The sequence below is a fragment of the Maniola hyperantus genome, chromosome 13 (assembly GCF_902806685.2).
Source record: "Maniola hyperantus chromosome 13, iAphHyp1.2, whole genome shotgun sequence".
In the NCBI taxonomy this organism is placed as follows: Eukaryota; Metazoa; Arthropoda; class Insecta; order Lepidoptera; family Nymphalidae; genus Maniola; species Maniola hyperantus.
The window spans coordinates 2,702,979-2,715,410 of NC_048548.1; the positions used below are offsets into that span (position 1 = coordinate 2,702,979).

The 12,432-nt window shown below is 35.1% G+C and overlaps 3 protein-coding genes across 5 annotated transcripts in view; 1 reads left to right on the forward strand and 2 right to left on the reverse strand.

Moving 5' to 3' along the window:
• Positions 1-95, reverse strand: part of wash (WASH complex subunit washout) — a 50,174-nt gene extending 50,079 nt beyond the window's left edge. Inside the window, exon 1 of the mRNA XM_069502775.1 lies at positions 4-95. The gene's annotated coding sequence lies outside the window, so the exon portion shown is untranslated. The remainder of the gene's footprint in view (positions 1-3) is intronic.
• A 1,067-nt stretch (positions 96-1,162) lies between these two features.
• Positions 1,163-5,351, forward strand: LOC138403210 (uncharacterized). Its single transcript, XM_069502772.1, has one exon. It carries the CDS (start codon positions 1,478-1,480, stop codon positions 3,536-3,538), a length of 2,061 nt encoding a protein of 686 aa, XP_069358873.1. The 5' UTR covers positions 1,163-1,477; the 3' UTR covers positions 3,539-5,351.
• A 1,723-nt stretch (positions 5,352-7,074) lies between these two features.
• Positions 7,075-11,492, reverse strand: LOC117987836 (cytokine receptor-like). 3 transcript variants are annotated; one of them, XM_034974901.2, is made up of 2 exons: positions 11,361-11,492; positions 7,075-9,082 (listed from the first exon to the last, which is right to left on the reverse strand). In XM_034974901.2, exon 2 carries the CDS (start codon positions 9,021-9,023, stop codon positions 7,332-7,334), a length of 1,692 nt encoding a protein of 563 aa, XP_034830792.1. In that variant the 5' UTR covers positions 9,024-9,082; positions 11,361-11,492; the 3' UTR covers positions 7,075-7,331. The 3 variants fall into 3 exon arrangements, with proteins under 3 accessions (XP_034830792.1, XP_069358875.1, XP_069358874.1); XM_069502774.1 differs by having other exon boundaries at positions 11,365-11,448; XM_069502773.1 differs by lacking the exon at positions 11,361-11,492 and adding an exon at positions 9,534-9,601.
• Positions 11,493-12,432: the final 940 nt, after the last annotated feature.

Here is a 12,432-nt window from a genome sequence, read left to right on the forward strand (position 1 = left end):
TACATTAAAAAACAAAAAGAAACTTTTGAAGTATTTCTGAAATTCAGGTAACACCAACTTCACTCTAATCATCTAATGTCAAATCCGTGTCATTAGTTACTTATCATTAATGTCAAATGTGTTAGTGATGTGCTCCCTGTCCCTAGCTTAGCTTGGACGGAACAAGGATAGAACTATATCTATGGGCTACAATGCGACAAGGCTCTTTTGGCGCATGGTGAAAATCGGAACTACCGTTGCCGTCAAGTCCTCTTTGTTCTAGCTTGTCAAATTTTACGTTTTGTTTGATCAAGGCACGCTCAAAGAAGTTGGAAGCACTACTACGTGGTGTATTCCTATGTCGATGGGCACGCTATCGTGGATCAAGGTCATCAAACACAAGAGCACGGTGCAAACACCATTCATGCACCATTCAAACAAGTTTGTCAAACAAGGCGTCACTTTTGACGCAGAATTAAGAAAGGGATACTGCGCTGAGCATAGGCGCTGAGCGATGAGCACCATGGACAAATTGCGGCAAATCACGAAGATTTTTCAACCATTTGCATTGGTTCCGTCATTTTGCTGAGATAACTAGGTACTTCACGTCTCGCATACATATTATAATGTAGCAGCGGTCGATAAAATGCAGCGTTTGTTAGACAAACATAGCTGTACACCGTCAAGCATGTTTCACAAACACACCGTCAAGAGACCGTCAATCAAATTTGCCTAACACGTAGTTTGTTTGATAAGCACGTGAAAAACGATCACAGATGATCAAATAATTTGTCAAACACGTAAAATTTGACAAACATGCTTGACCGTTTACGGGGCCTTTTAGGCCTCGTACAATGTACAGTGCTACAAGGCGCTGTTGGAGAACAAAGGCTTAAGAATATTCAAACATGTCGCAAGCATGTGGTAGGTACGCCATAATAAGTGTAATAAGTCAATGCCATAGAGAGATGGTCAATCACTATTGGTCAATATTTATGGTTATACATATTGCCATATTGCATATCACAGACCAATAACATATGCATCCTTTTATCTTTTAATATGCATATAGGTACGTCATCTTTTCATACTCTTTGATCAATATGTTATTGGTCTGTGCTCTTTGATCTTTTCCTTAAAGTTTTAGGCCTTAAAGGACTGTTATCCAGGGCCGTAAAATAAATTAAAAAAAAAAAAAAAAAAAAAATCCTTAAAGTTTTTTTGTTCTCCTGTTTATTTTTAGATGAATTAAGTTCTAAAAACAACATTAAATCATCGATCATCGTATAATATCTATAACGAGTGGTTAGAATCAATAACACAACTAACTGTTTACAACTGAAATGTTCTCAGAATAAAATTTTAGTATGATCAATTTTCAAGTGCAAAGCATCAACTGATAAAATTCTGCGTTTGAAATATTATAGTAAAAATTTGAAATGTGACTGGAGCACTCAAATTTTTATATTTAAAACGATATATAACTGAATAACAAAAAATGAAACGTACAAAATCTCAAGATTCAAACCAAAGCAAAGCTAAACTTACTAAAAAAACCAGAGTATCAAGCCCATCCAATGGAATCGACAAATCTCAACAGCTATTGCGAAGTACACAGACATCTTCAGCTAGAGCAAAACGGGCTTCAGATAGAATGGACAAAAGAAAAGGACTGGGCCTTGTATGCGGCAAACCAATGCCACCTCTATCAGAATTAGAAAAGATGTACGAGGGGAGTGATGAAGATATGCCTGAAACAACTGCAGTGGCTACTCTAGAAGATATTAAACCACCAGAAGAAAATAGCACGCTGGTTTCTAATGGGACAATAACACCAACCACTGCAAAGAAATATGCTGACGAAATATTGAAAATACTAAGTGGTCAAGATGCACCTCAGCCTATTATACCAATGAAAAAATATAAAAAACCAGAAGTACCCTATATAGTTGGTTGCACTGAACGTGAAAGGATCCCAGAAAATCCTAATTGTAATGTTTTTAAAGGTGATGATTATGGTATTACTAGTAAAACGAATGCTTTCAATGAAGACGAAGACGAATATTGTGGCGATACACCAGGATTTTATATCAATGGGTATAGTTTATCAAAATCAATCTTTAATGCTCATGCAAATGAAATAGCATCAAAACTACTATCTAATGAAAACAATCCCATTATTGGTAGTTCCGATAGTGAGGACACCATGATCTATGAACTACACTTTCCTAAATGTAGATTTTCACCTGTACCTAGCACTTCAAAAGACTGCGAAACCATTTCAATAAATGATCAGAAGTTTATAGAGAGTTTTGTGAAAAAGAATCACAGTGAAACTGATCATGCAATTGAAACATTTGGTAAAACTATGGTTATTGAAGATGATCAATTGAACATAGGTGCAGATTTGAAAAATCCTAGCGATAGAGAAAAAATAAATTTAAATTTTGAAAAAAGCCCTCCGGCAAACACAGTACATGAATTAATGACAAATTATGGTTCCTATGATGATGATATGAACGACATGGATGTGAAGACTAAATCTTGCATCAACGTTAAAAAGGAGAGTAATAGAAATAATAAGTTGGATATGGTTGTTAATAAACATATTATATTAGATGATGACGATATGTGTGAAATAATAGACACTAATACAACTAATGCTAACATAAAATGCAGTAAAGAAGCCCAATCAGAAACGAACACAAATGATTCACCAATAGTACTTCAAAAATATTATAATCCTTTTGATCCAGACATAATTGCTGAAATTGATTTAACTAATGTTGATGATGTGATTTCTGAAAATCAATCTATACTTGATAAATATAGCAAACGCAAAATTTTAGGCTCTGTAAACTTAGTGGAAAATGTTGAAAATATTTATAGAAAAAATACACCTAAAAATGTGAGTAACATGCAATTTGGGAGTAAAAATAACCAAACGAACACTGACCACACTATAAATGATCAACTGAATCTTTCAAATGAATTGGAAAAAGTTGTTAAAGAGTTTTTTGATAAGCGGGGAAACACTAGTCGTCCCCACAATCAAGCTGCTATATTTTTGCACGGCCATGAAAAAATATTTCCTGAGTACTTTATTAATAATGGTTTAAATAATCCTATTCAAAGAAATTTTCCTGAGCACTCTCTAAATAACAGTTTAAATAATCCTACTCAAAGGAATGTTCCTGAGCACTCTCTAAATAATCCTATTCAAAGAAATCTTCCTGAGCGCACTCAAAATAAAAATACAAACAAACGAAGTAAAAGACAAAATAAAAGTCAAAGTAAAGATAACAACATAAATCCAACTACAACTAATTTAACTACTACAACTATTTCCGATAATAATGTTGAAACTCCTAGTCAACCATTAGTAGGAACTTGTCCTATTTGCCTGGACGACTTTACGAGAGAAAGAGTAGGATCGACCAATTGTGGTCATCTATTTTGTATGCCTTGTTTATCAACAGCATTAAAAACCAAACCTAAAAGGTGTCCCACTTGTAGGAAGAAACTGACTGGTCTTGGATACCATCAGATTTTTGTGTAAAATGAAGGTTCTATTTCGAAGGTTGTTCCAAATAATCTTACTTTAATAGTTACTTAAGGCGGAAATATATTTACGTGTCGTGGTGTGTCGTGACGTTCCAGCAGCTTATGGGATTCATATGTTTATAGAGAGAGAGAGCCAGCGCGTACCTTACCTTCGTTATTTTATAAAAGCTGAAAGTTTCTCTGCATATTCTCCTCAACACAGGGAGGAACGTTTGTTTGGATCATGGTGGCTTTGGAAGATAACGGGTAAAAAAGGTGTAAAAAAATCTTAAATGAAAGTCTAATCTTTTTATATTCTCTTCAGAATAGCATTAGAAATCACGGCATGCATTGCCAGACAGTGTCGTGGCAACCCCCTGCCAGACACCCTTAAACTTTCAAACTTTAAGGGTGTCTGACTGGCTCTTAGTCCATTAGGGTCCGCACAAATAGGCTACTGAAAACAACCACCGGTGGCTGGCGACAAGCTGTTTAGGTACATAATTTTTAAAATGTTTTAAGGGTTCCGTACCTAAAAGGAAAGACAGAACCCTTATAGGATCGATGTCTGTCTGTCTGTCAAGAAGCCTACACACACACTATAGTGGCGTGTCGTGACGCCTTTTATCGTGCCTCTCTCTGTCCATAGACGCGGAGCTAGTTAGCGGAGCGGAGCGAGAAAGTAATGCGGAGCGGAGTTACAGACTGCGTTTTGTTTTCCATTCGCGGAGCTCCCCGCTCCGTTGACCTCTACCTTACAAACCTCCGCATTAAAATGTATGATTTTGTAAAACTAATCCGCAAATCCTTGTCCAGTGAAGCTGAGCGGGAGTTTTAAACATTTTTATTCCTTAATACTATGACAAAGAATAAAAAATACGGGATTATCCCGTATTTTTTATAAGCAATATACGATAATATGTTTAAAAATAAAGGGCGACCTTATCACTACCAGTGATCGCTTCCGGTCTATTGGTTAATATTTGTACAGCTCCACTCCTCTTTTCTCCGCACCAGTGGACAGGCAGCCTTACATTTTCTTTTGCTACTTTACTTTGTTTACTAATATAATTAAAGTTTGTACCTACATATTGCTCTATTACCTACTTAATTGATTTGTTTTAAAAAAAATCTTGTAAGTTTTTCTGTAGAGTTTGAGTTTTTTTTTTTTTTAAATTGTAATTCATTGTCTACAAAAGAAAAACTGTGATAATATATAAATGTACCTTAACTAGTTTAAGTTTAGAATAAAACCTGTCTTATCACTAGAATTAAAATTAGATATAGTTCGCGACAGACCGAGATGGCAATCGAGGTATGAGGCAGAGGGACGCCCCGCACGTCACCCGCGCTCGCCTGCACTGGGTTGTGGGGCGTCCCCACCCCATAACCATAGCTATCACGACTTTACTATAAATGGTTTACCCTGGTTTATTCCCATGAATCCCATGTGTAAAATTTAATTTGATTAATTTGTGATTGATTTAAAACTATTGGTATCTTAAGATGTTCTATTTCACAAATTATTTGGTCGTTTGTGTGTGTGTTTTTTTTAATACTGTATACCACATTAGGACTATTATAATATTCTGTGACCAAAGGCACATATAGTATATAGATATATAAAAGTAATTATTGTTAAACCTAAGATTTTTAGATGCCATATATTTCCTTTCTAAATGAGGATCTTCCATAAGGCTCTGTATCAATTCAAGCAGAGTGGAGCCGAGATAAGTTTAACAGACCAAACTACCACTGACTGACCATTCATTTTAAGTTTGTTTATGTAATGCACAAGATGAATAAACTGGTTTTCTTTCTTGTTTCTTTTCAATCGTATTATTGATAGATGTGAACAAATTACAACCTCATTTAAATAAATAAATAGGTAGGTATATTTTTATTGTATTTATTGTTATTTTTTATAATCAGAATATTATTTTGTTATTACTTATCTATTTAAGCCTTTTCCATTTATGTTTAACATCTGGTGTTTCTCTTGGCATGTGTTTAGGTCTTGTATTATTAGAGCGACTGAAATCACGATTCAACCGTCTCTCATTTACATATGATAATTTAGCAGAGTCATTGATACTGTTATGACCTCTTGTATGTATGGAGGTTTTTTGATGTTAGACTAGCTGTTTCACTTGACATTTTATTGCTTGTGACTGGTGAAGTAGCCGGCAGGAACTTTCGGCCTTTCTTCTTCGCCTTCATTCTGCATTAGCTGTTGCGTTTCGTTAGCTTTCTCCAAATCCAAACTCATCGATCGGTTTTGTCTCTCTAGCACAGGTTTAAAAACTGCTTGGTTTGCAGTTTTTTAATAGAAATAAATATTCTAGGTGATTTATTTAATTAGGTACCTACTCAAATGTTTAGTTAGGTACCAAATATTTAATTTTATTTTTACTAGCTGATGCCCGCGACTTCGCGTGGATTTACGTTTTTCAAAATCCCGCGGGAACTCTTTGATTTTCCGGGATAAAAAGTAGCCTATGTGTTAATCCAGGGTATAATCTATCTTCATTCCAAAATTCAGCCAAATCCGTCCAGTAGTTTTGCGTGAAGGAGTAACAAACATACACACACACACACATACAAACTTTTGCCTTTATAATATTAGTGGGATCACACTATCACCTGTGACAGCAGTGACTAGTCATGGACTAGTCTTAAAACGTAGTCACAGATAATATGTCCAGATTTGCAACTAGCGTGGCCCCCTCAGTCCCTCTCGCTCAAGCAGATTTTCTTACTTGTGAAATGTCATTCCTTCTACACATATTGAAAAAATAAATAACTTCACGTTGTTTGTCAAATACTCACGTACAAATACATTTTGATCTCTATGATTTTGACAAACAAAAAAAAGTGGCCACGGTGATAAGGACAAAACATAATCATTTTGTCACGTTCTAACAAGAGCTTAAATGCATTTAGCTATCTCGCTCTAACAGTAAGTGTCACAATAGGGCTACTTCTAACAGTGCTTATTCTGAGAACGTAGTTATTATATACCGTAGATAGAGTAATAAAGGTAGATACAGGAACGTTTGCTTTCTCATTCACACTAAAAAGAGAGCACAGATAAAGTTACTTATGTGATAAACAGAGACGCAGCTAACCTATTTTTTGTCCCTTATCGTGTAACTGGTTTTTTTTCAAGAATACATACAAGGAATGCAACTTTAGTTGCAAAACAAACTTTGAGAATTCGTGGCGTAATTGTATTTCTCATTAGTTATTTACTTGTTTTCACATAAAAAAACGTTTAATACAAATATTGTTGATCGGTTAATACAAATATTGACTACTAAACATTAAACAATGGTAATAATTGTCATGTTATTCATCGTTACATCGTGCTATCGCTATCTCATACGCGGTTGTGCAGTACTTCAATCTAGGTAGAGGAGGTAGGTAGGAAAAAAATCTAAATAAAAATCAGACTAGTCAAAGAGTATATAACGTAGATAGAGTAATAAACTTAGATGAATGTAATAAAGGTTTATTACTCTACTACGTTATATACTCTTTGACTAGTCTGATTTTTGTTCTTTCTGTTCCGTGGATTTTTACATATTGTGGTCATGAATTAATAATTAATATTTTCAAGATAACTATATCAAGTGGGGTATCATAATATGAAAGGTCGTCACTTGTGCATTCTAAAACAGATTTTTATGCATCATAGTTTTTGAATTATCGTGCATAATGTCGAAATAATACGACTGTAGTACAGAACCTCGTTGCGCGAGCCTGACTCGCACTTGGCTGGTTTTTATTTTACAACAATAATTAAAATTTTAATTTTTATTACTTAAGCGGTCTAGATATTCTTGAATACAATCTGTACAGTCACATTTGTTGTTGGTATAGGCACCATATATTTTCGCCCAAGTCATACCACCACTTTTTATACCGCTGTTTGCAGATATCGCAAACTGATACCTATTTCGTATTGGTAAATCAATAATATGTGTGGTAGCTTTCGAATCCAAAACAGCGAAGTCAATCCGACCGTTACATATTTGATTGCCATTGTGTTCACACCAGAGAACTGTATAGTTATCTATATTTTTACTACCCAAACCATCCCATGACAACATATAAGTTCCATTTTCATAAGCCACTTTTGTAAAAGAAGAGATTTTTAAGTTTCGAGTGTCCTTTTCTGGTGGAATATACACCTGGCTATTTTTAAGAGATGAGCCATTGATATTGGTTGACCAGACGGTGATATCAAGTGCATCATGACTTGCTTTAAATGAGACGTGATTCATACGATCATTAGAAAATATTATTCGAGCCGTATTCCCCTGGGTAATCAGTGCTTTGTATATAAAATTAGGACCGGCCTCTTCTAGTTCTTCGATCTCCTGCCAATAAACGTTTATAACTCTCTCATTTTTATTGAGAATAGATTCATCAAATGCTCCTGGTATTATATTCGGTGGTCTTTTTGGTATTTCACTAGATGTAGTAAATGATAGACATGCATATTCAGACCAGAATTGTCTTTTCGTCGCCTTTTTTGATTTAATGTAAATCCGTACTTCGTATTGCATTTGAGCGTATGGTAAATCCGTTAAATTAAATGTATAAGTTTTATTTTTTGTAGGTAAATGGGACGTGTCTACCGTTCGAAAATATGTTCTGTTATCCACCTTAGGTATCTGATACTGTATAATATGATCCACTCCGCAGCTCAAAAAATCAACCATGTTATTTGGAATTTTCCATTTGAGAAGAACACTATGAGTATCATATTTTATTACTTTTAAATCGTATGGAGGGTTCGGCTTGACGATGGAAAAGTGATCTATTGTGAAATTCTGGCTATTGCACCCAAACTCGTTGCAAGCATTCAAGGTAAAAAACTGCTGCTCTTCTTGTTGCCTATATCTGGGTGCGCTAGAAGTATTCCACACACAGTAGCCTGTAGATTCAATTTGATTAACTCCACAGAATGGCAAAACAATATGTTTAAAGATGTAAAAAGCTAGATTATAATTAATATGACTATATGTACTTGGAATACTGAACGAACAATTTAATGTCTCTAAATTTTCAGATACACAATTGAAATCAGTCACATCACTTGGAGGACTATCAACTAGTACTCTGCTGCTACAAAGCTTATTCGTTTTGCTATTTTGACAATAGTATAAACTGCTCTGCTTTTCAGGCTTCTCAACGTACAACCTCCGCGTAGTGCTGTTTATTGCCTCAGAGTCAATATGTTTTTGTTTGCTTATAAACTGGATATCATTGGAGGAATAATTGCCTTCTGTAACACAAAATATCTCTAACGGATTGCCGTATTCTATGTTTATGCCTCTTGCTGGATAGATGCTTACTGACAAGTCCAAATTCATGCATTTCGCGGAAATGCACAGCATACTCATAAAACATAGTGTACACCAAATCCATAATTTAAACTCCGATATTTTCCAAGTAGCAGTGCACTTAGTCTTGGTAGTCAAATCTGCCACCATGGCGTAGATAGGTAGGTAGCTCTCCTTAGTGTAGGTGTACGTATGTATCTTTTACGAATCTAAAAAAACAAAAAAATAGTGTGTTTAATTAGGTATATGTAGGTACCTAATTTTAAATTATACAAGTATATTTGAAGAACAATTAATTTAAAAAGTTTTCAAAAAAACCTACATGTTTATGTTTAGTTTAAGTTTAGTTACAAGTAGAAGTGCCTATGCATTTTAAGCCCACAGGTCAAAGCGTATAAAATTTTGATTTTATTTTTTTAAGAATTTTATGTAGGTGCCTCTGGCTACCTACCCAGTGACACTCGCGCCATCAAGACGAATCTAATGACTTATGTACCTACCTATCATTTATCAAAATCGGTTGAGCAGTTGAGTAGTTACGACTACGAGTGGACATACGAACTGACAAACCATTCGTGTATATTGCGGGATAAACACGTAACCCTACTTTTGGGCTTCGAATCAGTCGAGTAAAATTTAAAAATATTAATAATAACATACCAATAGGTACTAATATCGTAGATCGTCAGTCACGAGAACCAGTGTAATTTGTGCCCAGTAAAACCGACTGTGGTTTTTGTGGCACTGAATGTAGCAGTATATATTGTAATCTTTATCAGTTTAATAATAATAAAAATGATAATATAATAATAATGAAGAAGAAAACATTCTGAATTATAACATGATAATGGGGCTGATTCTCTTGTACACAATCTCTAAACTAAACTAAATTAACAGGTCTAAATATAGTGCTATCCTTTTCCGCAAGCAACATTATGACAGGGATAGCAATAGATTTAGACGTGTCATTTTAGTTTAGTTTAGAGATTGTGTACAAGAGAATCGGCCCCAATGTGGCTAATTCCGTTGTACATAATCTCTAAACTAAACTAAAATGGCACGTCTAAATCTATTGCTATCCCTTTCATAATGTTGCTTGCGGAAAAGGAGAGCACTAGATTTAGACCTATTAATTTAGTTTAGTTTAGAGATTGTGTACTAGAGAATCGGCCCCATTACCAAAAAATAACCTTAAATCAAAGTCATATGATTTATTCAAAATAGGTAATAAATAACCTACCTACTCTTTTTTGATTGTCAGTTCTTGGATTTGTAAGATATACCTACCTACCTAGTGGTGATAATTATTTCGCAAACTTATACTTATGATAAAACTGTAACTGGACGGATTCTGTACATTAAATATATTATTTTGAAAATTTTAATCGGAGGAAACTAAGGAATTTTTGTCTGTCTGTCTGTATGTGCGTGCATCACGCGAAAACTACTGGACGGATTCAAATGAAATTTAGTAGGTACAGTGGTAGCTGTTATTCCGGTTTAACATATTTTTATCCCGAAAACGATTAGGGATTTGTCGGGATACGGAATCAATTTTTTTATCGATTTTACTGCATAACTCCGTCAAATTAGAACCGATTTTCAGAATTCTTTTTTTTCTACAAAGGTTGCAAGGTACCTACTATCAGGATGGTACCATATGAGTTTAGTGAAGATTTGATGAACACTTTCAGAAATAGAGGATGGAACTCCTCAACGGGTAACAGTGTATATATCGATTTTACTCCATAACTCTGTCAGAGAACCTATTTTTACAATTTCTTTTTTTTTACAAAGGTTACTACTATCAGGTTGGTATCATGTAAGTTAGGTGAAGATTTGATGAATAGTTTCGGAAATAGAGGACGGAACTCCTCAATGGGCACCAGCAAATCGATCGTGATCACTATAATAGCTTAGTAAAACCGGCCAAGTGCGTGGCGGGCCACGCGCAGTGTAGGGTTCCGTAGTCACAATCCTCGAAAAACAGATACCTATAACTCCTTAACCTGTGAACCCTACTTAGCCATGATAGTTTTCCTTTAAAATTGATTAGGTATATATACTACTGCTGTGAATTTTTTCACGTTCCTATATACTACCATTTGGCTGATAGAGGGGGGGGGGGGGACGACGACACTTGACTCTAATAAAAATTAGCACTTAAAAAACATCATATTTTATAAACGGGTCTAGAAATCGTTCCCACACCCAAAGTATTTTTAAAAGGCCTATTCATCGATACCCCACACTAGGGGGTAGACGAGAAAAAAAATCCATCCCCACTTTACATGTAGGGGAGCTACCGAAAAAAAATATTTATCAAAATTTTATTTCAGCACTTTGTCGGCGTGATTAATATTTAAGCTTTCAAACTGAGGCGAATAACGCGCGGGACGCGGGACGGGACAGGATTTTCTAATCTCGCAATACCGTTCAATATGGAACTATTTTTACAAAAAGTGAAAGAAAATGTATATTACTTACCTACCTCGAATCTTATGATTCTTCTGCTACTGCTAACAACAGTAAAACTTCATCTTCAAAAATCGAAATCAAGAGACATAAATGCATGATGTTTGTCCATTGAAGAACCAAAAATGACACGCGGGAAGTCGCATCAGTTTGAGATAAGCGAGCGAGCGAATTGCTCTAAATCGCGTCCCGCGTCCCGCGCGTTATTCGCCTCAGTTTGAACAGAGCTTTTATACCCATGCCAAATTACAGATTTCTAGCACTAATAGTCTCTGAGATTAACCGAGGACGGACGGACAGACAGACGGACGGACATAGTGAAACTATAAGGGTTCCTTGTTTACTACGGAACCCTAAAAAGGAACAATGTATTTCATCAGATTTTTTTTTAAATTCTTAAGTGGGTTTAAGCTATCATCTTTCCCATTCGGTTTAATAATTATTGATTGTGGCGTGATACGTGAAGGAGTATCAAACATCCAAACTTTCACATATTTTTTTATTACTTTAGGTTATAGGTTACTTATTAATACTGTTTGTAGTCGTTTGTAAAATAGGTAGGTACGTTACTAAGATAATAAGGTTATGTTACAATAACCTTAGGTAAAGCGAAAATACTTATTATAGTTATTCTGAAAACTTTCTGGTGTTGTGTAATTATATTCATTAATTAGGTATTATTAGTCTGCACTTTGGAGTAAAAATTTAAAGTTTGCATGTATCCCGAGGTTATCTTCGCTTCGGAACTAGTTAGTTAACTACAATTCTTTTTATAAATTTTAATTTTTTCTGGACAGCAACTTATCGGAGCTTGATTATTCTTATGATTTTAATATTGGTCAACTCGGGTATCAGAATAATATATTAAAGCGGTGCGAAACAACGATCCTCAGAAGTCTGCGATTGGACAATCCTCGAGTTCTCTCCACAGACCGCCACTAACTACCTATATGCCTAAATAGACTAGTGCGCGAACACCAGAATTTCAATCGTGAGGATGGGTTTAATAAACTAGCAAGTATGTGGAATCCAGTAGAATTATGCAAACCAAGACAGCGTCGTACGACATCGAAAGTTAATAGCT